We start from the raw sequence: 27,814 nt of genomic DNA, 5'->3' as shown, positions 1-27,814 counted from the left end.
TGCACTCGCAGTGCCCAAGTGGGGAACAGACCTGACACTACTGTATTAGCATCTTTGATTTTTTCACACCTTCTGGGTAAAAATAATTTTTAATAGCAATGTATGAATCAAAACTGTATACGTACGTATGCAGAAGTCTCCACTTTCATAATATCCAGGGCAGCACTGAGATCTTCGCCGATACATTGTTCTTAGTCCTCTTCGATAGGCTGTTTTATAACTTATTCTAAATTGCAAGACAGAAAGCCATTTGACAGTATTGGAAATCAATTCTTACTGTTAGAATTATATTTGTGTTAAATTATAGCAAGGAGAGCATTCAATAATTACTTTAAAATGCATGAAGGCTTTTGATATTAAAAAAACACGATAAAAAAATCAATATGTATTTTGAAACTTGCAATATAACATGTATTATAAACACATTATTCGTGACTATCAGCCTACATGGCCCTTCTTGGTGTTGCTATCTGAGAACTGAAGAGAGAGCCAGCAGTGTCTTCAGGAATAGCCATTCTTCTCTGTGTTTCAGCAAGGTCAGCTAGCAGCAATGGGATCAACAGAATCTTCTATGGAGGCTACATTCTCAGCATGCTATGCACGGAACTACTGCAAGGCAAGCTGTTTCCCTAAGCTCTTGTTAAAGGAAATGGGGAAATTAACCCCCAGAGTGAATTGTCTCCACTAAGTAATTATTTCCAGACTTCGGTCCCTCCCATGATGGCACAACACTGCAATCATGAGAGCACCGTAAGGCAGCTTTTCCTTTCTGTAACCTCTTGTGCAAAAAAGCCACTCTCCTGAGATTTTGCTGTTCTGTTAGACAAGTCAACCCCACCTACTCTGCTATGCTCCAACGCCAACAACAGTCTTGGCATGACCAGTTAAACATCGGTGCCCAGTGCTGGGCACCAGACACAAACGAAAGGGAGTTCCAAACCGATAAGGTGTTGAGTGCCCTCAGTTGTCAGGAGTCAATGGGAATTGAGACCAATTAGTAGCTGCTGTCAGGAAGAGACCCCAAGAAGATCAACTGTGCTGGGTATTTATTTGAATAGCTTTCATTGGGAGCCAAGCTGAGGCCAGCAGCTGACTTCCCACCATCAAGGGGAATTTGATCAGATGGTAACAACTTTCACGCTCTGCTAGAGATGGAGACAGGCCCCAAACTCCAGAGTTATGGGAAGTTCAGATTCAGATTTGGATTCAAACTTTGTAGCTTGGTACCAATTTCTGGTCATCTTCAACCTGACCCACATTCAAACTAACAGCCTAAAAGGGAAAGAAAGACTCTGATACATTGCAAGCCATTTTCGTTACTGGATCAAAGTTCAGGATAGAGTCACTGTCCCTCTGGCTTCTTAGATTGCCTTATCTCTGGATTTCTCAGTGCACAGGCGTCTGAAATATTATCAATCCTGAGGATTTTGTTATGGAGAGGCCTGTATTTCCTTCAGTATCAGGAAGATAACACAAAGGTGCAGGTAAAGAGAAAGCATGCAGGGGGATGAAAAGCAAAAGATGATTAAAATATCTTGGCAACAGCACTTACCGATGTCTAGTGCACTTGAACCAGTTCAGTATATCAGTACATCTTGTATAATAGATCTGATCAAAAGGATGAGCATAAGATTCCTGTACTGTCACGGCATAGCTGGAAACAGACAATAAGAGAGAGAAGAAGGCAGTTCTTCAGAGCGTGAAAAAGCTCAGCTTCCTTGACATGTTCCCACACCTAATTCCAGACTGAAAAAATATCGAAATCAACAGCCTCGAGAAGTACAGGCCTGATCTAAAGTCCCAAGAAATTTTCCCCCTCTGGACCTACATTCACTTAGGAGCAGAAACCCTCCTAGAGTTTCTGCTCCTAGCTCACACCATTGTCTGCCAGGCACAACAGAGAAATTAATCAAGTTTTTCAGACTGATTTAAAAATCCTTTTTTTCGGAGTCAAGAAGATCAGTTCCCCCAAAATGCATTAAGTGTTTTAAAAGGTGGGGAGCACAACTAGCAAAACTCTCACATTTTGTTTTAGAAAGAGTACTATCAAGAACAACGGTTTGGCTTAAAAGAGCTAAAAAATGCTTCATGTCTTTAAATGACATCTGAGGTCTTCCAACTAGGACTGTTTGTAGACCAAAATGCTAAAGCGAGCACATGCTCATTTAATGCTGCTGAGTTTTACCACCATGGTGGGATTCTTCCATTTCTTTTTATGATGAAGGAGCATCATTATTTCAACAAATATTGGGAGCACCAATCAAACCAGGGATAATTCATAAAAGGTCTCAAGGGTGTTTATTTTTAAACTACGCAAATTTAATCCTATGTAATTTGTAGCAGAAATAACCTGGGAACTAATTGCAGATCATAAAATTATGAGTTAAGTGCTGTCTGGGCATGGTAAGGTTTTGAGATTTGGACGGAATGTGATATTATCTCTTAAAGACCTGAACAGATTGCAATGTGCAGAAATTGGGTACGCGGATTAAAAACTGAAAAAAGCGAAGACACTGGTAAGATGTCAGCAATCATCCTTCCCCCTCCCCACCGCTTTACGGGTACTGTCTTATTATTATTTGTATTTATTTAGATGAGGCTGGTATTTTCAAGAGTTTAAGAGACTTAGATGTAGGGATGTGAACGGGTAACCAGTTAACAGATTATCCAGCAAACATCACCCTTACTGGGTGATGCTTACCAGGTACCAGTTAACCGGTGCCCAGAAGCAGCCCCCCGCCTGTGTCTGCCACAGGCAGAGGGCTGCCCCAGTACGGTTAACCTAACCTTTAAGTGGTTAACTGATTAATCAGGATTTTACATCCCTACTTAGAAGCATAAATCCTGTTGATGTGGAAGTGACATGCCTAGCAATTTTCTGCAGCACCCTAAAACAACCTTCCTGAGTTAAGTTTAAGTATTTTTGGAATCCAGTATGCTCACTGCAAAGGTTGTGTATTATTGTGGGCTGGGATTGCATGTAACTACTCTAGCAGCAGAGACGAGATGTGAACCAGGGGAAGTGTTTTGAACTTCAAAGAACTAGACTGAACAAAGGGGCCAGATGAGAATGGACTTTTGGGACAAATGGTGCCCAGGGAATCTCTAAGGTGTGGTGGACACAAATTCCCCTCCAGTGATGCCAACACCCTCCCTTCTGAAGCTATACCCTAACAAAAAGACCACTGTCTGCTGACTACTTGTATTCAGAAGGTTAAAGGCCATGTTGTATACAGAAAAGATTAACCAATTCATGGGTGTGCCTAGTCTGAGCTTCGGCTGTTACAAACTTGTAGCCACAGAAAGACTCCTTGATGGGGTGTGCAGGTCTGACAGAGCCCTTGTTGGAGTTGATCTCTTGTAAGCTCATCAGCAGGCAGTTACGTTCTTTTATTGTTTTCAGTATGTTTTTTCTGCAAGGCTTTCATCTTAAGAATAAGTGTATTTGCCGGTCCTGGAGGAACTCGGTGTCTCTGCGCATGCGCAGAATTCACGTCCCCTGCAGGTTTCTTTGCGTCCCCACAGAAGGAAAGGGAAGCTGCGAGAGCAGTCACATGCCGCTCCCTAGCAACACAGATACATCATTTCAGGCACCCAGAGCAGCCAGCAGAGGAGTAAATCACCACCAGGCCGGGGACACCGCAGCCTGAGCTGGGATCAGAGGCTACTTCCAGCTGGGAGGAAGACAGGAGAAGACGGGACTTCCTTTTCCCTGGCAAGCAGTGGCTGGGGTTGTGTTGGACCACCCACAGCTGCAGGAAGCACATATCTTCCCCTGTTTCCTGTTCCCATCACTCCTTAGCTGTAGGGGGAAGGGTCTCTGTACAAGGTGCTGCATCACCCTCCATTCACCCAACCAGACCTCCCATACCCAGAAATCCCTGGCACACCTCAGAAGCCCCCTAGCTCTCCATACCCAAACCCCACCCACTGAACCTCAGCCACTGCATCTGAAACCCTGGTGCACCCAGACCCCTGCCTCTGTATCCCCACCCCCCTACCCAAACCTTCGGGCTGCAGGTTGACCATCACTGGCCTACATCCTGATTCTAGATCTAAGGCCCTGATCCCGCACGGATCTTCCCTGCACCCAGGCAGATACCTACTGTCTTCGCTCACTGCAGGACCAGGAACCAAATCCAGCAAGCTCTTAAATAAATCAGCGGTCTTAACCATGTAAGCAATCCCACTGTGGTCAATGGGACTGCTGATGTCGTTAAAGGCTTCAGAACTGCACTCTTAAATAACAGACAATGTCAAAATACTAGCCTGGAGAGTTGACTCCTGTTGCAGTCAGTAGATTGGGCTGTTAATACACTGATCTACTTGTCATATTTCCCTTCTAGCTAGCTAGCCTGGGCAAGACAATCATTTTTGTTCTCCATAAAACAACTTGCTGGAGGAGGGAGGTTATTGGTGATGGGTTTTGGTCTGGTATTTTTTTTTAAACATTGCTCATTATTAATGTAAAACAATAGCATTCAGGAATCTTTATTATTATTTTATGATCTTGTTTGTTAGCCAGCCTTACACCAACTTAATCTTTTTTGGTTGATTTATTAACATTTAAGTAACAATGTCGTCTTGGTCAGTACAACCGATCAATTTTGCTATTTAATTTTTGTTTCTCCTTCACTGGGTCTCTAGGATGCTGACTTTCTTCACACAAAATCAATATTTTATTCCTGTGCTCCTAATGCATCTCTCTCCCCCCTCACCATGACTGCAAAATGCCATTTCTGCACCTGAACATACTTCTCTTTCCATCTGCATTTGTCCTGCATGCCAGACCTCCAAAAGCAAATCATAATGAACTTCATACATGTCACTGTGCTATGTAGGCATGTGCTCTCATGTAGTTCTGTGGCACAATAGAGTAACAAAAATATACAGAGCATTGGGAGATTTCATGGGCAAAACCCACTTCCTCAGATGAGCAAGACAGCGATAACAGAAACCCAGAATTAATAACAGAAAAAGGTGGTGGGGGAATGGTACCTCTCAACTGGTACCCATGGAGGATAGGGTTATAATTCAAAAAGATCTGGACAAACTGGAGAAATGGTCTGAGGTATAAATAGGATGAAGTTTAATAAGGACCAAATGCAAAGTGCTCCACTTAGGAAGGGACAATCAGTTTCACACATACAGAATGGGAAGCGACTATCTAGGAAGGAGTACTGCAGAAAGAGATCTAGGGGTCATAGTGGACCACAAGCTAAATATGAGTCAACAGTGTGACGCTGTTGCAAATAAAGCAAACATTGATCCTGGGATGCATTAACAGGAGTGTTGTGAGCAAGACGAGAAAAGTCATTCTTCCACTCTTCTCTTGTGCTGATTAGGCCTCAATCAGAATACTGTGTCCAGTTCTGGGCACCACATTTCAAGAAAGATGTGGAGAAATTGGAGAAGGTCCAGAGAAGAGCAACGAGAATGATTAAAGGTCTAGAGAACATGACCTATGAAGGAAGACTGAAGGAATTGGGCTTGTTTAGTTTGGAAAGGAGAAGACTGAGAGGGGTCATGATAGCAGTTTTCAGGTATTTAAATGGGTGTCACAAGGCGGAGGGAGAAAAATTGTTCTTCTTGACCTCTGAGGATAGGACAAGAAGCAATGGGCTTAAATTGCAGCAAGAGAGGTTTAGGTTGGACATTAGGAAAAATTTCCAAACTGTCAGGGTGGTTAAACACTGAAATACGTTTTCTAGGGAGGCTATGATAGACCTCTATCAGGGATGGTCTTGATCATGGGTTCCCAAACTGGGGGGCGTGCCCCTCTGGGGGGGGGGCCTGAAGAAACTCCGGGGAGGGGGCACGAGGCGATCCAGCCACACATACCCCCCATCAATCCCACCAAGTTTTGCTGCTATTTTTGGGGGAGGGGGGGACGTAAGGGTTTCTCAAAAATCAAAAAGGGGAGCGTGATGCCAAAAAGTTTGGGAACCACTGGTCTAGATGGTTCTGGGTCCTGCCATGCGGGCAGGGGACTGGACTCGATGACCTCGCAAGGTCCCTTCCAGTTCTAGTGTTGTATCATTCTATGATTCTAATTGTAAGACCGGTGCTAATGCGGCTAATTTAGTAGGCTGGAAGTGTTCCGTACTTGGCTTTTGATATAAAAAAAAATGAGGTTCTAAATTCAGGGAAGGCTGGCTTCATAATGTGACATCCATTAAATGTCTTTGTTCAAGCCCAGGGAAACAGGGTCAAATTTGCAGATGAAGGTCAATTCTGCCCTCTCGCTCTGTAAGTGGCTGGTGAAATTCCTCTGTAGAAGAATGGCTACTTGTAAATCCATGACTGAGTGCCCAGGTCCTGGCTAAAATGTTCCCCTACACGTTAATGTGTGTTACCTTTTCTGATGTCTAACTCGTGTCCATTTATCCTTTGCTGTACAGACTGTCCAGTTTGGCCAATACAGGCAGTCCCCGGGTTACGTACAAGATAGGGACTGTAGGCTTGTTCTTAAGTTGAATTTGTATGTAAGTCGGAACTGGTACATATTGTAGGGGAAACTCTAGCCAAACATTTCTCCAGTGCTCAGTTCTATTCTCCCACACCTCACTTCCCTCAGTCCTTTATTCTCAAGCTGAGATGTCTACTGAGAAAAGCCGCTCCACGTCTCCCTGGTCTGCTGGGGGGGTGCAGCTAGTGTGGGGTTGCCTCACCCCGTTTGTAAGTAGGGATCCGATGTAAGTCGGATCCATGTAACCCGGGGACTGCCTGTATACATGGCAGAGGGGCATTGCTGGCACTTGATGGCATAGATCACATTAAAGCAACGTTTCCCAAACTATGGGCTGCGGCCCAATACCAGGCCGCAAGAAAATAATACCGGGCCTAAGCGTGGCTGCTCATGCAGCGCTGGGTTCCCCAAGCCCTCAGCTGGGCTGGGCGGATGCAGCCGTATGTTTCAGGCTCCCAGCAGAGGGATAGTGAGGGTTACCAGATGAGCTCTTATTGCTGGCTGTGGAGGGGGGAGGAGGAGTTGGATATGGGAAGCAGCGTCGGAGTGGAGCTGCCAGGGGAAGATAGGGAGGGGAATCGGCCAGTGGAAGCAGGGCTGGCCAGGGGGGCGGGAGCAGTGAGGCTGTCCAGTGGAGATCGCGGGGGGAGGGGGGACTGGCTGGCGGGGGGCAGTGAGGCTGGCCAGTGGAGATCGCGGGGAACGGGACCGGCTGGCGGGGGTCAGTGAGGCTGGCCGGGGGAGATCGCGGGGGGGACCGGCTGGTGATGGGCAGTGAGGCTGGCTGGGGGAGATCGCAGGGGGGGGGGGACCGGCTGGTGGGGGCAGTGAGGCTGGCTGGGGGAGATCGCAGGGCTGGCTGGGGAACCAGCCAGCGGAAGCAGGGCTGGCCAGGAGAGAATCGCCTGGCAGGGACAGCAGGGCTGGCCCAGGGCTGGGGGGGGGGGGAGGGAGAGAGAATCAGCCAGCGGGGAGCAGGACAGTTCAGGGCGCACGCAGATCCTGGATAAAAATGGAAAAGCAGGGCCCTTTAAATATCCCCACTGCTGACAGTGAGTTTTAAAGGCACTGCCATGTGTCAGAATGGAGAGAACCTGGTGCAGTCACCATCCGGAATGAGAATATGGATAAAAAATTCCAAAGATGGTGTCGGCTTTCTGAAAATAAATGAGCCCCTTTTCAATACACGATGTGGTGGTGCAGGGTTTTATTGGATTACAGTCCATTTTCCCAATCCATATTCCCTTAACTTGCTGGTAAGAATGTTGTGGGTGGCCGTATCAAAAGCTTTGCTAAAGCTGGCCCTGGGGGCTTTGGGAGGACCAAAAGCAACGTATTTGCATATTCGTCATTTGCTTTATTAATATGCAAATATGCAAATGAATGTTACCGGGCCTCCGAAAGCTCGTGAATAGATTTGCTGGTCCCCATGTCAAAAAGTTTGGGAACCCCTGCATTAGAGGATGTGCATTTGTACGAGACTCTGATATTGTGGCTGCTGTGGCTAGGTCCTGTGATGATGTCACTCTTGTTACAGGATCCATGCTTGCTGTTATATGAGCTACAGAAAATCATTAGGGCCCCATTCACTCCTGTGTTGGAATAATGTAACTAGGCTGGAAACTCCATGAGTTAAACCTAATGGTGCAGCAACTTTAGTATCTGTGGTCTCTGCAACTGGACCCCTGCATCCATATGGAGCCCCACTAAAAGCCAGCGGGCTCCATGGGGACACAAGAACCTACCTGCACAGACCCAGCTATGGGACCAGAAACTCTCACTATAACAAGGAAGTACCGTGAGCACAATTACCCCAATTCACCATTGAGGTCTCTAGAACAAAGAGCTCTCTTGTCTAGAGGTCTGTGTCCCACGTTCTGCCTTGGTTTTGTGGACAGAACTTTCACGGCTTTCAATGGGAATCCCATAAGTGAAACCAAAAAGTGAATACACAATACAAACCTGCACGTTGTATCCACAAAGGATCAAGACTTAATGTCCAACAATGCCAAACACTGCGCTCAGCCGCTGCCAGGAAATCTGTTCCCAGCAGCTGAAGAGGAAGACGGAAGTTGCCCATCTAGACAATGAAGCAGGGAGAGCGCCCCTCTACAGGACAGAAGATAAATTGTATGGGACCACCTTCCCTCCTGCCGAGCACTGACACTGATTATTTTGCCTGCTCTGAATCCAAACGCAGGTGCTCATGCATGTTGCTTCAGCAGCATGGACTGGTGTCTGTTCATGGGAGGCAATGACAGATTTGATTTCTGGTGATGGTAATTCTGCCTTTGCAGTGTACAAATATGAGCTGGCTGCCGAACAAAGGACACATGGCTTATACATTACCTTTCCCAGTGACTGCAAACGTTGGGATCATCTGGATTTAAGGATAGAGTCATTTTCAGCAAGGCAGACAGGGTAAGCACTTTGAGAATCCACCACAGCAGTATGCAGACCATCATCCTTGTTTCTAGATAAAGAGAACAAATCAATGTTCATTAACAGGCCAGCACGAAAGAACATCTGCTTGATATTTCCAACATTAGGCCTGAACAGCTGAACAACTTCATTTTATCCCCTTCCTCGCTCTCACAATGAAATGCAAACAATACCTCTAAGCAACATTTATTTATTGTCATTTGTGGACAGAAAGGCTTCTGAGTAAAAAAGTTAATAAATAAAATACTAACACTAACACAGTGAAGTGTCCTTTGCCTTAGATTTTGCTAATAATCTAGATGAGTCAATCTTCAGATCTGAACAATCAGGAATGTAATTACTGGAGAGCTCTGGGGAAAAAACCCAGCTAAGACTCACCAAATAATTCCTTAACAACACTGTATTAGCATCTTTTTAACTCAGAAACTAATTTCTAGATTTAACAGAAAAATCTCAAGAAATCATCCTCTAATGGTGTACATTTGTACAGGATATATTTTATTATTCGAAGAGAATTTAACTTTTGCAAATCTCAACACAACTGTACCCATGAGTCTGATACCTGCAAACAAGTCAGTCAGCACATTACTAAGGACACAGTTCAGAGGCATGTCTTAAAGTTTAAGGAACTAAATAAATTTCAGTAGATTTTCAGCGTAAATTTGAGAATGAAGCCACCTAAGATATCAATAGCCATGATTTCCCCCAAGAACAGTTTTGATACCAAAGATTATTAAAGCTGCTTGCACAATAAAGTAAATAATTGAGTCATTAAAATAATCTATACTCCCATCAGCCCATGGAAGAAACCCACACCCATTAATTTTAATGGGGTTTACAGGTGTCAGAGTAGGCTAGATCTCAAAGACATATGCTTATTACAGGACTGAGGGAAAATCAATTCACTTTTCCGCTTTTGTTAAGAGGCGTCCATTTGGAGTGACAGAGGCCAGCTTATGGCACCATGTCATGCTAATGACGAAATAATAGACAAGTCGAACATCTGAAGTAGAAATGCCTGAACTCATTTGGTTTGGATTCTTTGTCATCTAACCGAGGTTATAAGGATCTATGTACACGTTGAACCTCTCTAGCCCAGCACCCTCGGGACCTGACCAGTGCTGAACCAGGGAATTTGCCAGACCATGGGAGGTCAATATTATCTAGCAGCATTACCAACATTTCAACTGTTTATTGGGCTCTGAGAAGACATTTAAGGGTAAATTTGAATTAAATAACAGCGCAGAATATTGAGAGCCAGGATTGGTGGCTGTAAACAAACCTTATGGGACCACAGGAAACTTGGCCATGCCCATGATAAGTGGACACCCAGCTAACTAAAATCATGCTGGACTACGGATGTTCCCAGACCAGAATGTGCCAGACTAGAGCGGTTCAACCTGTATCTGACAGGTGTTACTCTATACATACATAAAGATTTCTATACAGACCTAAAAATATAAACTGATACACCACATGTCAGTGTTGTGGTCCCGGAGGTTAACTGAAAATCACCTAGGGTAAAATTCCTCTCATTTTATTAATGAGACCAGCCTTCAAAAAGAGACTACTAAGCAAAACAGGCTAGGATTCCAAAGGCTTTGATGTACCCTCTTCAGACTCCTTGCATCAACCTCTGCAGGCCTACAGTGAGGCTACACACGTTGACCTCATGACCAGAGTGGAGCTACAATTCAAGATTTCTCAAGCGACTGTCCAGAACTTCAGCAGGATGGAAATCTTGGGGCTCATATAGCACTGCAACCGATGATGCTGCCTCTTGAGGAAATAAAGCCGTAAAATTCAATTTGCATTTCAGGCATTTCACGTAAATATGTCATCTTCTCACACCACACCGTAGTTCCCTAACGTATCCTCACACACTACTAGCCGGCTTCCCTGAGCAACAGAACAGATATCCCTTCTGCTGTCTGCAAAACACATGGCTCTCATTGCATTACCTCCCGGCAGGAGCTGGCAGACAGACCCCAATAAGAGGCTGATCCTGCCCAGCACAGATGTTGTGTGGCGCATATAAGCACTAAGTGAAATGAATGAGAAAGAGAGCGCGCGAGCAGGAAAAGCTGATCCCCTATTGGGGCCAGATCCAAAGCCCAGTGATTAAGATGGAAAGACTCCCACTGATTTCAACAGGTGTGGGATCCGGCCCTTAGTGAACACATGCTGCTGAGTGTGTAGTAGCTCTAGCAAAGAAAGGAACGCAGCACAAAGTCGCTTAAGCCTGTGTCTATTCAGGTATGTCCATTTCCCACCCACGCCCTGCTCCATCGCTCACTGAAGTCCACACAATCATAGTATCCTAGGGTGGGAAGAGATCTCAAGAGGACATCGAGTCCAATCCCCTGCTCCAGGCAGGACCAACCCCAATTAAACCATCCCAGCCAGGGCTGTGTCAAACCGGGACTTAAAAACCCCTAGGGATGGAGATTCCACCAGCTCCCATCCCAGCGCTTCCCACACTCCTTGGGAAATCGTTTGTCCTAATATCCGACCTAGCACTCCCCCACTGCAACTTGAGACCCTTGCTCCTCGTTCTGCCACCCCGGAGAACAGCCTCTCTCCATCCTCTGTGGATTCTTCCTTCAGGGAGCTGAAGGCTGCTCTCAAATCCCCCCTCACTCCTCTCTTCTGTAAACTAACTAAGGCAAAATCCCTCAGCCACTCCTCATAGGTGATGTGCTCCAGCCTCCTAGTCTTTTGTGTTGCCCTCCGCTGGACCCTCTCCATGGAAAGACTCAGGTCCTGCACTCTTGAGATGAAGGGAGCTCGCGATGAGAAGGTCTGAGTCTTGCTTCCTCCCTGTGGAACGTTTAACCAGACATGGCTCCAGAGCCTGCCTGGGCATGGAGGAAAACACTGAGCTGCCAGCGCCTCACCTGCAAGGGGCTTGTGTCACGAAGGCCTAATAACAGTGGCGTTGAAATGTCTGCTGAGAGCTGCTTAACATTTCCGCCTGGAGAGCAGTATTATATCGTTAAAAGTCACATGCCTCAGGAAGATACAATGTAATATAAGGGCTGGTCTTTAAACAAGACTATCGATAAAGATGCCCCTTTAGCTACCGTTTGAATAATTCTGAATAACAAAGGACAGGCTCGCAGGATCACTATTTTTATCGATTGCAATTTACCCCATGTAGATTTGCTTTGGCTTTGATGCAAAGTAATGTTGAACAAAGAGTTCTAAGGGAAAGATTGCTTCTAAACAAGAGAAATGGTCTCAGAAAGTACAGAGCAAACCCCATGTAGTAAAGGCAATCCTCCAGGAGATTTTATTATTATTATTTTTTGGTTTTATTATTTTTCATCAAGACTTTTTTGCCCAGTTTCTCAGGAACACTGTGGCTCAGGAACTAGACTGGCATGATTTTGAGGAAATATTTTTAACGGAAAAGTTTTTCCGTTAAAAGTATTTCCGCAAAAGAGCATCTAGATTGGCACGGATGCTTTTGCGCAAAAAGTGCTTTTGCGCAAAAGCATCCGTGCCCAGTACAGACGCGCTTTTGTGCAAGAAAGCTCCGATGGCCATTTTAGCCATCAGGCTTTCTTGCGCAAAAAATTAAGGTGCCTGTCTACACTGGCCCTCTTGCGCAAGTATTCTTGTGCAAGAGGGCTTATCTCTGAGCGGGAGCGTCAAAGTATTTGCGCAAGAAGCACTGAATTCTTACATTAGAACGTCAGTACTCATGCACAAATTCAAGTGGACAGTGTAGACAGGAGGCAAGTTTTTGAATCTTGCCAGTCTAGACCAGTAGTCCCCAACCTTTTGGGGCTGCCGGGCGCCATGGGGTGGGGCTACTCACGGGCCCAGCACCCGGGGGGGGGGTAGGCCAGCCACCCAAACGCCGCGCGCCCGGGGCCAGCACTGCCCATACGCTGTGCGCCCAGGGGGCCGGTACCACCCATGTGCCTTGTGCCCAGGGCCGGGGCCGGCTGTGTTCACTCGGCGGGTGCACAGAAATGGCCCTGCGGGCACCATGGCACCCGTGGGCACCATGTTGGGGAACACTGGTCTAGACGCACCCTGAGGGATGTGCTTCCCACTGCAATAACAAAGGACAGAAGAAGAATCTTCTCTTCTATCCACAGCAGCCCAGTAACTCTCCTAATGTTCAGTTAGAGTCCTGAAGTGATAAAAGCACCAATGGTTTTTTCTACCTCAGATACCTAAATTGTCACTACTTATAATGCAGTACGGTGGTTGGAGGAAAGAAGAGGTTTTCGAGTGTACTGAAAGGAAGATTCAAAACACATTTCTGAACTTTTAATACTGTTTTATTATTGGTTTCAACAGACATTGCTTCCTGCACTGAATTTTCCCAACCTTTTACATCAGAGTGTAGATCAGAAATATGCAACTCTCCAAATACAGCAGAGCCCTCATTTATTCAGAGCAGCTCTTTCCCTAATGTTAATGAAATGTTTTACTTTCATCTCACTTGATAGAGAAGACCTCTCTCTAAAGCTTGGCAGTTATGGGACAAGATTTAGAATAAACTCTAAAATTAGGATCACACATTGTAAAAACTATCCCCCCAAAAGAACAGACACAGACTTATCCTGGGCTGTTTTAACGTGGAGTGTAGACAGCACTCGCAGCCAAAGGCATGTGCAGCCAGAGACCTAATGGCTGGCAGCATCCTGAGCTTAATAAAAAAGTGCAGGGACTTTTCTTGGCTCATAGGTGGACCCTGCGTATTAGTCTCCACTGTCCTAGTCTTCTGACTCTAGTGACAGGCATGTCTGACAATGTCTTGCAGCTACAGCAGGCACCAGGCCAAAACCTGAAAGGCCCCAAAGTGGGTTTCTGAGGTCTTATGAGGCAACCCATCACCGAAAAGACTAAGGGCCAGAATGAAAAGGTATTTGGCATTTCGTTGTCTAGTTGGGATTTACAAATGCTCTTAAGTCCCACTGATTTCAGGCCCTTTTCTAAAATCTGGCCCTCACTTCCCTCCCTGCAGAACGAGCGAGAACAGTAACAATCAAGGGCCGTAACATGGCTAGTAAGCCACGGACTGTGTTGGAGGAAATTACACTGGAGAGAAGAGGGAGATAGGGCTGCAAGATGGTCTCCAAAAAAATACCGGACATCTGGTATTTTTTGGGAAAGCACAAAAAAAAGGAACACGGGATAATAAGCTCCCAGCCACTCCCCCCACTCTCTCGCCAGGCTTCTGTGCAATCACAGGCTCCCAGCGCCGATCGTGGCCCCACCTTCCAGACTCTCTCCCAGCCCACAACAGGCTTCTGTCCGGTGCGCAGCCGGAAAAAATCAGAGAATACCGGACATTGCACATTTTCTGATATTTTTTTCCTGGACAAAAAGCGCAAATGCCGGACTGTCCGGTAGAATACCGGACACCTGGCAACCCTAGAGAGAGCACTTAAGCAGCTTCTTCCTCTCCCCTCTTCTGGCTGACGTGAAGGCTGCAAGGCCCTTGTTCTGCATCTCCCCATGTGTTTTGGGAGGATGGAACGAAGTCTTTGTACTTCTTGAGCCCAAGGACTGACATGGCAACTCACCTCATCTTGACACCTTTCCCGCAATAACAGAACACTAGCACTGGAAGGGACCTCGAGAGGTCATCAAGTCCAGTCCCCTGCCCTCATGGCAGGACCAAGCACCATCTAGATCACCCTGATAGTTGTCTGTCTAACTTGCTCTTCAATATCTCCAGTGATGGAGATTCCACAGCCTCCCTAAGCAATTTATTCCAGTGTTTAACCACCCTTGTAGGAAGATTTTCCTGATGTTCAACCTAAACCTCCCTTGCTGCACTTTACGCCCATTGCTTAAGGATTAAGGATCAGAGATTAAGGAGAATAATTTTCTCTCCCTCCTCATTGTAACACCCTTTTAGATACTTGAAGACTGCTATCCTGTCCCCTCTCAGTCTTCTCTTCTAAACTAAACAAGCCCATTTCTTTCGGTCTTCCCTCATAGCTCATGTTTTCTAGACATTTCATCATTCTTGTTGCTCTTCTCTTGACCCTCTCCAATTTCTCCACATCTTTCTTGAAATGTGGTGCCCCGAACAGGTCACAATAGTTCAGCTGAGGCCTAATCAGCACAGAGTAGAGCGGAAGAATAACTTCTCGTGTCTTGCTCACAACACTCCAGTGAATGCCTCCCAGAATCATGCTTGCTTTTTTTGCGACAATGTCACATTGTTGACTCATGTTTAGCTTTTGGCCCGCTATGATCCCTAGATCCTATTCTGCAGTACTCCTTCCTTGACAGTCATTTCCCGTTTTGTATACGTGAAACTGGTTGTTCCATCCTAAGTGGAACCTTGTTTGCAAGCTTAAGCAAAATCTGACCCTGAGAAACTAGCCCTCCCGCAAAGACAACTTACCTTCAGCTTGACAGAAAAGGGGTGCTCTTTGTCATGCAGGATGGTAGAAATGAAACCATCTCACCAGGCCCCATATTCACTCCAGGAAAGCCAATGGGTTACTGCCAGTCATCATCAATATCAGCATCCCAAATACATCAGATGCCAGAAAGAGCCCTAAAGCCACAGCTAAGAACCTCAGTCTGGTCCTACTCACAAAGCAGGGAGAATGAGGACAAACAGGGAAAGAATTTCAAAGGCTCCCGTTTATGTCTTACCAAATCTCCCCCTCAAGGCTCAGTCCCACAAGCCAGCCAATCAGTGGGTCCACTGTGGCCATTGGCCACCATTGGGGGCAGCTGTGACTGGCTGGCTACATAGGGCTTGTCTCCACTATGTTGGGAATCAAAGCTGCAGCGATCAATCCCCTGGCCATCAATTTATCATGTCTGATTAGACACAACCATTTGATCTCCGAGCGCCGTCCTATCAACTCTAGTACACCACCAGGAGAAGAAGGGTAGCCAGTGTCAACGGGAGAACAGCCCCCACCAACCTTAACGCATGCAGATTCTGCGGTAAGTACATGGACTTCAGCTACGCTTTTAGCTGAAGTGATGTAGGTTAGGTTGATGGCGAGGGCTAGTGTAGACTAGGCCAATAGAGTCCCAAAGGAGTTGAAGGTGCTGAATGAATTCCATGACTTCAGCTATAGTACTGACATGGGACCATTCATCCTGAAACCTGCTCCACCTGTTTCATCGCAGCAGAATGGTACTGAATGTTCACTGTTCAGCAAAGCAGAAGCATTGGTTAAGCTGCCTTACCTCAGTGTGTTGAAAATTCCTCCCGGCTCCTGTGTCTACAGACTCTCAGGGCTTTGAGGGACGCACATTTCACTGACAGGGAGACAGGAGCTGGTCTCTTCAAAAGTTCCTTGGGCTCTGCAAGGGTTCTGGAGGTACAAACATAGATTAATTTAGAGAGGGGCGAAGGAGAGCAGAAGCAGCTTAAGTTAGAAATGGAAGAAACAAGCATACATAAGCACGTATCATAGCAGGGAAATCGATATGCACTGGGTTAAAAGGTACTGTGGTGTTTACTCAAATGCATGAGAGCAGTTTTGCAGGACACGACAGAACTGTCCATTTCAATTAAGGCAGATGATAAACTGAACAGACACCCCTGAGCTAAGTATGGAATGTGACTGTGTGTTTATGAATCATATATTTTACCATCTAAAAAGAATCAAGTAGCAGGTTTAAAACTAACAAAAGAAAGTTTTTCTTCATGCAACACACAGTCAACCTGTGGAACTCCTTGCCAGAAGATGTTGTGAAGACCAGGACTTTAACAAGGTTCAAAAAAAATAACTAGATAAGTTTCAATGGACCTAACCTCCATGAATTTATTAGCCAGGATGGGTTGGAATGGTGTCCCTACCCTCTGTTTGTAAGAGTCTGGAAATGGGTGACAGGAAAGGGATCACTTGATGAGGACCTGTTCCGTTCATTCCTTTTGGGGTATCTGGCATTGGCCACTGTTGGAAGACAGGATCCTCGGCTAGATGGACCTTTGATCTGACCCAGTATGGCCGTTCTTATGAGTGTCCTACAGACAGAACCCGGTACTTTCACCCCATGTGAGATTTTTGTAAAAGATTAAGCAAGGGACCACTTGAACAGACATTTGGCTCCACACCACACCTTGTTAAAAATTGGCTGTTACCAAATCTAAACTTGACTGAGTTTCAAAACTGATTAGCAAGTTTATGGTTACCCACTTGAGACACCATAAAGGGGGGTTGTAGTCAAACAGTGCCAAGGATTCACTCTGAAAATCAAGTTGCTTCAAAGTGTCTCTGGTTGGCCACCTAAAATTTGAGGGACTCAAAATCACTAGCCATGTTTGACAATCTTAGCCACGATTCATAGAAAAGTTTCCATTATTTGTTTTAATTCCTATGGAAAGTAATTTATAAAAAGAGGTAAAATTTTCCTGGAAATGTCTGTTATCCAACATTAAAACACTGATCACTTGAAACCAACTCAATTGATTCTCATTGTCCAAGTTTCGATAAGTGCAAATGATAAAACAATCAGTATATACACTGTACCTGGTACTGGATTTCTGAACTAGGAGCTATACGTTTCCAGACTAATTCATTCTATCAGCTCCACAGAACGTTACACACAGGAGCTGTGAATCCCTGCTGCTCAGCCAACATTTTATGGCAGAACAAAAACACAAATTAAACCAGGATTAGGTGACATTTTAGGCCATCAATGTGGAATAGGAAAGAAAACGAACCAAAGGGTGATTCCAGGTTTTATCCATTTATTGAGAAACTGGGGTTGGGGGAGAGGGAAGAGAAACCACGTAAAGGTGCAAATCTGGATTCTCTTGCTCAATTTAAGGAGGATTCACTTTAGCAGGTCTTTATCTGGGACTCAGTGGAGCTCAGCGCAATCATGCAAGCCAGAATCTGCTCTTCAAAGATCAGAGGAAGACATGACATCTACTAAGACCTACCGGGGAAGGGATTCTTTTATACTATAGAAAACCCTCTCATTCTTCAGATCGTCACCGTGTCATGGTGAGTGGGCTTGCACGTTCCAATGAACTCGAGAGCAATGCCATAGGGAATTTTGTACTCCCAATAGGGTCACCCATGGCAGCAAGGCCAAGGGGGAGGGACCAGATGAAGAACGATCCTAAATGTCCTCAATGGCAGAACTGGAGGAGGATAGCAAGCGTAATGCTATAATGGCTGTGAAGGCGAATGAAGACTGCAGCAGACAGAAGACTCCCAATTGTCATGGATTCCATGCCATTGGACCCAGGCCTTCTACCCATCAAGTTTCCTGTGGTGGCTGCAGTACAACAGTCCCCCCACGTTAAAAGAAATAGCACCCTGTGGACCATCTTCTCAAAAATCAGTTGCCCCTAAAAATTCATCAGCATCCCGAGGCTGCTTCATGACAATATGACTGCCAGAGTGCTGAGTAACAACGGATCCCAAAGCAACCTCTTTGAGGTCAAAACAGGAATCAAACAAGGCTCCATCATTCCCCCAGTGCTGTTCTGCATCTTCATTGCCATGACCCTCCATCTCATTGACAACAAGCTTCCAGATGGTGTAAAGATTGCCTACAGAACAAATGGGAAGCTTTTCAACCTCAGGAGACTGAAAGCCAAAAGCAAGATCTCCACAACTTCAATCATGGAGATCCAATACGTGGATGACAATATGGTTGCTGCTCTTTCCTCCGTAACTCTTGAGACCGTCTTAAGCGCCTTCGCTGAAGCGGAGAGAATCCCGGCCTCACACTGAGCATCAGAAAAGACTAAAGTGCTCCATCAACTCTCGCCGATGGGACAATCTCATGTACCATCTATTGAAGTCAACAGAGAACTGCTGGAAAATGTGTAGTATTTCCCGTACCTTGGAAGTCAAAGTCGACATTGACGCGGAAATCCAGTATCACCTGAGCTGTGCAAGCTCTGCTTTTGCCCGCCTGAGACAAAGGGTCTTTGAGAACCAGGACATCAGTGCCAAGACAAAGCTCCTTGTGTACCACATAGTGGTTGTTCCAACACTACTGTATGTGTGTAAAACCTGGACAAAATATAAGTGTCACCTGAAGGCACTTGAACAATATTGTCAATGCCGCCTCGGGAGAATCCCAAACATCACTTGGGAGGACAGGCGCACGAACACTACTGTCCTGGAAGAGTCAAACACGACCAGTATTGAAGCTATCATCATCTGCCAACAACTTTGCTGGACTGGTCATGTGGTCCAGATGCTTCATCAGTGCTTCTCAAAACCGATTCTGTTCTCCGAGCTGAAGGAAGGACGGAGGAGCACTGGGGGCCAAAGGAAGTGACTTAAGGACATGTTGAAGGCAAACATGAAAAAATGCAGCATCAGTGTCGATACTTGGGAGAACCTTGCCCAGGACCTTGTCTCCTTGTCTCCAGAGGAAAGCAATAATCCATGAGGGGGAAGTGCAATTTAAGAGGTCCCACCGCAGTGCAGACAAGGAAAGGTGAAGAAGGAGAAAAGAGCGGCAAAAACTGTCCCGCATCCCTCCAATAGCCACCAGCACCTGCCCCTTCTGCGAGAAGACGTGCAGCTCCAGAACTGGGTTGGTCAGCCATCAACATACCCACAAATAGGAGGGTGACAGGAAGACGCCCTACTCATTATCAAGTGACCACTGAGAGAGAAAGAAAACTCTACAGGAGCCCTAACCAGGCAGGGGAGGTTGACTGTATTTAAACCGTACCCTGTTGTCATCCCTTAGCGCCTTTTCCCCCACAAGGATCTGCTGAGTTTTCCAAAACTGAGAAGGGGAGTGTGTTGCCCATTTCTAATGGGAACTGAGTAACCAACTCCAATAAGTAGCTTTGAACTTCTCATATTCTGGTGTCGATTGAAACTATTAACAAGAATGGTACATGGGCCATACTGCAGAGACCTCTAAAGGCCAGTTTTGTTCAAAGTAGTTAGATGACCAACTCCCGTTAGAGTCAATGGGAATTAGGCACCTAAATTCCTTCAGTAAATCTGGCAGTAAAAGTTCAGCACACATCACGCAATCTTCCACTGAAATCACAGGGAGCTTGGCTGGATAAAGGACGGTAGGATAAAGACAGTGTCATGGAGCGAATCATAATGTAAGAAGGTTTCATCAGTTTATTGCAGGCTATTTTTGGAAATACATGTAGCTTCTCCAAAGCCCTCCAGGGAAAGCAAGGCCAGAGTGCCACATACAAACTGCTATTCATCGGCTTTTTCAATGCTCTAGCAGAAAGGAAAGCAAAAGAAATATTCATAACAGGTTTTCTTAAAAGCTGTGAAAGCCGTCTGGTGTGAAGAAGGAAGGTACCGTGGTTAGGTCAGGTCATTAGTCCAGTATGGTTGAAGCTCTGTGGTCCGGGACTCAAGTCCAGCGACATCCGTGGTTCTGTAGCAGAGGTTCCTGGAAGCTGGGCATGAAGACAGATGGCAGGGACAGCGGGGTAGTGGAGCTGGTGAGACTGCGCAGCCTATTGCTGCTAGGGCCACAGAACCGGCAGGGCTGCCAGAGGTCTCAGGGTCACAAGGTCGGCAAGGCCACCGGAGCCAGGTGGCTGGGGGGAGAGCCCAACAGGGAGGCTGGTGCCCCTGCCCTGGTCTGGCAAACTCCCTTGTCTGGGACCGGTCAGGTCCCAAAGGTGCTGGACCAGGGAGGTCCAACCTGTACTAAGAAGATCTGTGTTCAAATCCCATCTCTACCCAAGTCTTCTAGCATGACCAAGTTTTAGGCCACATCTATACTTACGGGGCTAGAGATCAATCTTCTGGAGTTTGATTTAGCAGGTCTAATAAGGAACCGCTAAATCAAATGCTGATGGTGCCCCCGTCGGTGCTAGTACTCCTCGATTTGTGAGGAGTAAGGAAAATCAATAGGAGATTTGCTCCCATCGACCTCCCGCTGGGGAGACAATACCAAACCTCACCTTCCTGGGCGAGGTGGGGCTCAGGATTCTGGCTCCCCTGTGGGGTGGTGGGTGGCAGGCTCTGGGCTTTGGCTGGAGAGAAGTGGGCTCCATCCCCTGTCTCTTCTACTTCAGGTTCCAGCCACTGGGCCTCCAGTTCATCCTCCTCCTTGCTTCACTCCTGACCCCACTTCCTCCCTATCCAAGGCTTCATTTAGGCCCGGGCTTGTGAAAAGGTGATATTAACAAACATACAAAGATCACTTTTCACAGAGGCAGACTTACTAGCTAGCAAGTTTACAAGAACATGCAACACACCTTATCTGTGTTTCTATTCTGTTTAGGCCCAGTAAAGATTAGAGACGACTGTATGTTGTTATTATCCAGTCTTCAAAAAAAACCCGCATAAATAACTGGTTTGGATAAGTACATGTGCAATTTTTCTTTTAAGGAAAAATTGTCAAAGCAGCCACCAGCATGAGTAGGTGGCCACACGTGGAGGCCACCAAGAATTTTGTTATGATAATCCCTGGTCTAATAGAATCACTCTCTCTTGCTCAGGGTTGTTCGGAGGATAAATACATGAAAGACTGTGAGGTACCCAGACAGGAGGATAATGAGAAATACATAGATCAAGATATTAGAAAATTGGCACACATCATTTTGGGTCAGTACTTGGGATTTTACATCTTTAACGATCTAATTTTAAAAATACAAAGAAAAGTCTTTTCCTTAAATAACTGAGTAATTACAATAAATGGACAGCCCAGCATAGCTATAATGAAAACACTATATCAACAGCACATAAAAATGTCAGCGAACCAGAGCTGAAGTGCAGACAATTGCTGGTTCCCTTGCAGAGAGATTAGCTTTTTAAAAAAATTAAAAAATCAGCCTGTCATTTTATTTAGAATAAAATTAAAATATCTTGGAATTCGGCTCCTGAAACAACAACTGGCACAAAAGGAACAAGCAGGCCTTTGAATGGTCAGACCTTTAACTCATCATGCTAAAGTCAAGTCCATTGGAACGTTAATGTTCCTTCTCGACAGAGGCCTGATGGTAGATTAGGAGGGGGGAAGATACAGTCGAGTCTCGATTATCCGACCTTCCTTTACCCGACATTCTGTGTTATCCGACCTGCCTGTGGGCGTCCAAAGCGAAAGGGAAGGCGCCGGGCAGTGCAGAGACAAAGGCAGAGAAGAGGGAGGAGGGAGCAGGGCCATGCATCAGGATGCCGGAGCCTCACTGCCCTCACCCCCTGAAAGTCGTGGGGCGCCCCAACCCCCCATCCCCTCCAGCCAGCCGTGCTGCCCCCGACCTCCCCTCTCTCTCCCGGCCAGTTGTGGGGAAGTGCAAGTGGCCGGGAGAGATAGGGGAGGTCCGGGGCAGCGCCGCTCCCCATGAAGCAGCTGAGCGTCTGCAGAGCAGCAGCTGACAGGGAAAATACCTTGGACCCCTCAAGGTATTTTCCATATTATCCGACATTTCGATTATCCAACCATCCTTCGGTCCTGTTTAGGTCGGATAATCAAGACTCTACTGTAACACTCGCCTACACTTACATGGCAAACACTTCAACAGCACAACAGGCAAAATCCAGGCAGCGGGAGGTATCTCTGCAGGGAAAGATAGCTTGCAGGCTAGGGAGCAACTGGCAAGCCCACCCAGTGTCTAGAGAAGTCTCCCGGGGTCTCAACACAGCCCCGTTAGGGCGGGCGACGTCCACTGGTTGGATTCTCTAGTCTCACCCCTCTGCCACCCATTCTCACCTGCCTCCTGTGCATTGCCCTCAGAGAGCTGTGGAGACTGTAAGGAACCAGGACACTGTCCCTTCCCTCAGCAGAGTTGGGATGTGTCACGTAGAATACTGATCCCATAGAGAGAACACAGCATGGGCACCCCACAGCTTTATGTCCATTCCCTCCTGTGACTTATAAGCTATCAACTAGGACTCAAGCGGAGCGAAAGGCAGGTCTCCTCTGCAGCACTGTATCCTCCCGGGGTTAGTGCTTCTACAGTACCTGGGAAAAGAATCTTAATTACACTGTTTGACCCAACTCCGTGTGCTGGCTGATTTTGCTGGCACCTACACCAGTCCGTGAAATAGCCAATCCCACCCAAAGTATTGAACTGTTCTTGTATGTTCTAGTGACAAGTTCAAACCACCAAAGCGTCATTCTTTGCGTTGAGATCGTCTCTCTCCCTACAACATGGACAATACATCATAGCTGTAGCCTTGATTCAGCCTGACTCAAAGACCTTCAGGCGAGAAATGACCATCACGATCACCTAGTTTGACCTCAGCATGGCCCCTAGGAGTCACTGCAGGTCCAAAGGTGGTAGCTAAGGATGGAGCTTTCAAAAGTACTCAACAAGGGCCTGTCTCTGCTCCAATGGTAGCACCTTTGAAAAGCTCACCCTACGTGATCCCAGTGATATATACCCCGATGTATGCCTTATTTACCAGCCTTAGGCCAGGAGTAGCAATCACGGTCCTAGCAACCTTCACACTAGCAAGTACCCAATCACTTCACTCCTGATACTTTAGAAGTTCCATTAAAAATGCTTACACCCTATGCTTTACCTGTCACTTCAAACACACAACATGGACCTTCTATCCCATCCAACCTATCACTGCCAGGTTGCAGAATGCAGCAGTCAAGGTCTCGTCTATACACAAAAGTCGTATTGTTTGACTTTACACTGGTCCAGTTAATGCTGAATAACCCACTAGTGCGAATGCAGTTATACCAATAGAGAGTTGATTTATTCTGGGACAGCTTTTGCTGTAGGGAAAAAGGGAATATGTTCTACTCATATAAAGCACCTTTATTCAAATATAACAACTGCATCCACTGTAGAGGACCGTAGCAGCATAACTATTCTGGTTAAACACCCCTGCCCAAAAAATTGCACCCCTAGCAGAAATAGTTACACCAGTGCAAAAAGAGGTTTGTGTATTTGTACCGAAGTACAAACACATGCACCATTCTACTACAGGCAAGATTAGTGACAAGAGACATTGACACAAGCAGATGAAATATAAGCAACTTGAAGTATGTGTAATTGAACAAAAACAGTGCAAATGCAGCACAGAAGTCAAGCAGACGCTCTATTAGGAAGTGTGAAGGTTCCTCTGGGTTTTCATTTGCATATATTGCTGCTATTTATCACCTTTTTTTGGTCTACATTTATCTTGGAGGAAAATATAACGAAACAACTAAAAAGCCCACGTACAATGAAGAGTCAAGTAAGTGACAAATTAACTAAATTCGATTAATGGCTGTTGATCCAGAGCAGCGTGCTATCGAATCCCAATGCTACAACTCATTTTTCATCCAAAGGCGCCTCTCTCCTTTACTCCTGAACAACACTGCACCTCTGAGAGAAGGCTGGTCTGTAAACCTGGCAACATCAACAAGAGTCTAGATTTAGTTTTTACAGTCTAGTTTCAAAGCTTGCTAATACTTTTTAAGTCTCCAAAAAAGCTCCTGTGACTGTATTCCAGATGTAACAAAATTTCTATAAACTGAACTCAGATTTTCATGAGATGCTGCAGGCAGGTCAATGTTGGTTTTATGTTCCTTCATACACATTAAAGAACCAATCTCTGCTTCTCCTGCTTCTACACCCTCCGAAGCCTCCCTGGGCCGATAGCATATGTGTTCACCTGGCCCCCTTTTCTGGATCAGTCTGTTTCCCCAGCACTCTATCCTCTGTAGTATTCCCACCTACAGCAACAGTCAGATGTTCTCGTACAGCATGCAATTTCCCTTTGAGCCTCTTGAAACCTTAATCCAAAGTTATCCAACTTCATATCCATTAAGACACTGGCAGGGCAGACAAAAGAGAAACAACCTTTTTTTGTTAAATCAGCATTTGCCAAGTTCTTGCTGAATCAGAGAGGATTGTTTAATCAATTTCTACATTTCCAGTGGCATGAGAATTAAAGTGTAATGATGGCACTTTAAAAAATGGCTCATTTTACCTAAAACACATGCGGCTTCCTATGTGGCTAGAGCATTCCCTTGTACTTCCCTATCCTGCCTGCTGGGAATACCTGGAATACAGTAGATACTGGTGTGAAAGGATTTGGACCTTTGGTGTCTAAATTGGAAGCATGAAGTTGGGAGCTTAAATTCACATTTAGGCACCTAAGCAAGTGACCTCATCTTTGAGGGTTCTGAGCACTTTTTTTGTCTCATATGCCCAGAGCCTCTGAAAATCAAGCCCCTTATTTAAAGTGCCTCAGTATGGGTTCAGATGCCTAGTTTTATTATTTATTTGAAATATTTTTAATCCGCCTCTCTCATAGGTCCAATCCCCCTCACCCACAGGTGACACACTGAGGCTACGTCTACACTGGGGCAGTTTTGTGCAAGATCCCTTATTCCTCAAAAAATGAGGTTCACAGGATCTTGCGCAAAACGGGATTTTTCCGACAAATGGCCCCGTCTACATGGGGCTTTTTATCGCAAAAACCTCTTCTGCAAAAAGGATCAGAAGAGAACATGCAATGGAGAGTGAGACATTTGCAAATGAGTGCTCCATTTGCATTTCCTCTTCCGAAAAACTGCTGCAGCATAGGCGTACCCTAAATATCCTAGTCAGGCCCTTATCACCAGATCATACTTTCTGCCAGGTGGGGGTGGTGGCTCACTGAAGAAGCACAGAGGAAGGATTTCAAAACCCACTGAGGCTGGGGAAGCGATGTCTCAAACCCCTCAGCTAGGCAGATGGGACAATTTGCTCCTGCATCTGCTTCATAAGCCTAATCTTGCTTTGATAGTAGGGCTTATGCACATGCCTCTTTGCAGTTGCTTTTAATCTCTTCTTCAAGGAACATGCTGCCCAATTACTACCTCACCACTAAAACCATGCAAATCTGTGGATTTCCACTTAATATCTGTGGTATTCACATCGGCAGATGCAGATATCCGCAGCTCATTTTTGCTGACACGGATACAAATTTTGTTTCCACACCGGGCTTTACTTCCCTCCACTAGTCACATCCTGAATGCCTGCAGGACTAGGGATGTTAAAATGAGCTTAATTAAGTAACTGTGTAACCGCTGAAATTTTCAGTGGTTACATGCAGGGTGACAGTCTGCTCTTTGGGAGCCAATGCATGTAGGGAGCCAGCTTTTAAGCCGGCTCCCCATGCATACCAGCTCCTGCCTGCTGTCCCATACTGCTGCCTCTAATTCAGAAGCAGCAGCGTGAGAGGGGGCAGGAACAGGTGGCTCCCAGGGAGCCACTGCGCATGGATCTGCATGTGCCGGAAGCCTGCGTGTAAGCATGAAGGCACGGTTAACTGTTTAAACCAACACACTGTCACGTCCCTATTCAGGACCCCGTCATATATTCACACAGAATGAATTTAATGGGCTTGTAGGTAGCGGGGATCCTCCATTTCCACAATGAGTGGGGACTGTTTCTGCTCCTTTGCTCTCCCTTGTGCCGTGTGCTGTAGACAGGAGGAATTGACCAGACTTCCCGGCAGATCCAGAAAGTAGGTTGGGCCCAGACAGCATCCTCACCTTTCCTGGAAGCATCATTTACATTTTCTAAAGGTGTTCCAATGCTTTGAATTGTTACACTAACGAAGAGAGAAACGAACGAGAATATGACCCCAACCCCTATTTAATTTCACATAACCGTGCTAAGTTCCCCACATCTCTGTCTCTCTGGCCCATTTTATCTATTGTTTATTTCATTTTTTTTCCAGGAAATTGTTCATTAAGGGTAAAAGCACCTGGCTTACAGTAACAGGGCACCAGGCAAAAAAAATCTGTCATCAGGGACGGGGAAGAACATATATTAATAGATCAGACAGTGCAAACCCATAATGAACGAAGGGGCAGCAATGAAAAGTCATAATATAATGCAGAAGAATAAGGTCCACGTTTTCCATTGGTGTAAATGACATCTTTCTGGTGTTCAATGTGTCAATTTACATCCTCAGAGAATTTGGACCTAGCAGTTCAATATCTGAACGCAGATGGCCCTAGGGTCACAGGAATTAATTGAAGGGCAAATGCAGATCTCATTATCTGGCTTCTATAGGAGGCTGCGATCCATCTCTCTCCCAGCCCCTGGCCTTTTAAATTTGCTGTCATACACAGTTATTGTTATTCCCCGAGTCGGTACACAGTAAGAGATAAAAGTAGTGGGCTGGTCTCTTGCTTTGAACAGAATTTTAGAGCCAATACATATTCCTACCCAATTGAGAACAAGTAAACTTCTCTCTCCCCATCTGATCAAGAATGTCACGATAAAAGGTACTACAGGTTGGACCTCTCTGGTCCAGCACCCTCAGGATCTGACTGGGCCCAAACATGGGATTTTGCTGACTAGGGGAGGTCATTTCTGGGATCCCAGACCGACTTGTCCGGGGAGCCACAGGCCGCCCCACTGGCTTCCCCTCCCCCCCCCCCACCACCCTGCTGCCATGCCAGGCTTTGGCCCACCAGCCCTGCCGTGGGGCTCCTATCTCCACCGTGGCTGACCACAACCACTCAGCTGGCTCACGGGAAGGCAGCTTTGCTGAGGCAGAGAAACGACCTTCTCGGGAGCCAGGCCGGCAAGAATGGGCAGCTCCGCCCCTGGGGAGGGTTCTCTGCAGGCTCTGTAGTAGACAGCTTATTTAAGCTTTATACTGCAAAACCCACTGCGTATAACTGTGTAACTGCTGAGATTTTCAGCAGTTACCTCTTTAGGAACAAATCAGTTGAAACCTACGCCTCGCTCCTTGGACCAAAAAGCCCCGTGCCAGCTTTCCCTGTAAGCTGTGCGCTTGTGCAGCCACTCTGTCACTCAGCTGTTTAGCAGAGCGCCCACAGCTAAGTTGTGTGATTCTACTGGTAGTGAACGTTCATTCAGGCCTCAGTGCACATAACAAAATTATTCCACACATGGATGGAAAAGATTAGAGGGAATATTGACCCTGACCTGCCAAAAGGAATTTAGCATCTGTTCCAGAGAGGAAATCACAGCAGTCCCGCCCTTAATGCTCTTACACATTCTTTTTTTTTTTTTTTTGCCCCCAAGAAATT

General features: G+C 46.0%; 1 protein-coding gene across 6 annotated transcripts in view; it reads right to left on the bottom strand.

Moving 5' to 3' along the window:
- MEGF11 (multiple EGF like domains 11) overlaps window positions 1-27,814 on the bottom strand; it is a 486,582-nt gene that overhangs the window by 334,672 nt on the left and 124,096 nt on the right. For all 6 annotated transcript variants that reach the window (XR_012895692.1, XR_012895693.1, XM_075896881.1 and 3 more), the window contains exons 2-5: window positions 16,097-16,224; window positions 8,819-8,942; window positions 1,553-1,654; window positions 126-226 (exon numbers count right to left, since the gene is read on the bottom strand). Coding sequence is in view for 4 of the 6 variants with exons in the window: in XM_075896881.1 (XP_075752996.1) it covers window positions 126-226; window positions 1,553-1,654; window positions 8,819-8,934 (319 nt within the window). In the remaining 2 variants the exon portion in view is untranslated. The remainder of the gene's footprint in view (window positions 1-125; window positions 227-1,552; window positions 1,655-8,818; window positions 8,943-16,096; window positions 16,225-27,814) is intronic.

Source organism: Pelodiscus sinensis, chromosome 14 (assembly GCF_049634645.1).
Source record: "Pelodiscus sinensis isolate JC-2024 chromosome 14, ASM4963464v1, whole genome shotgun sequence".
Lineage (NCBI taxonomy): Eukaryota > Metazoa > Chordata > Testudines > Trionychidae > Pelodiscus > Pelodiscus sinensis.
Note: the sequence above shows the minus strand (reverse complement) of the source record. Positions and strands in the feature narration are given on the sequence as shown.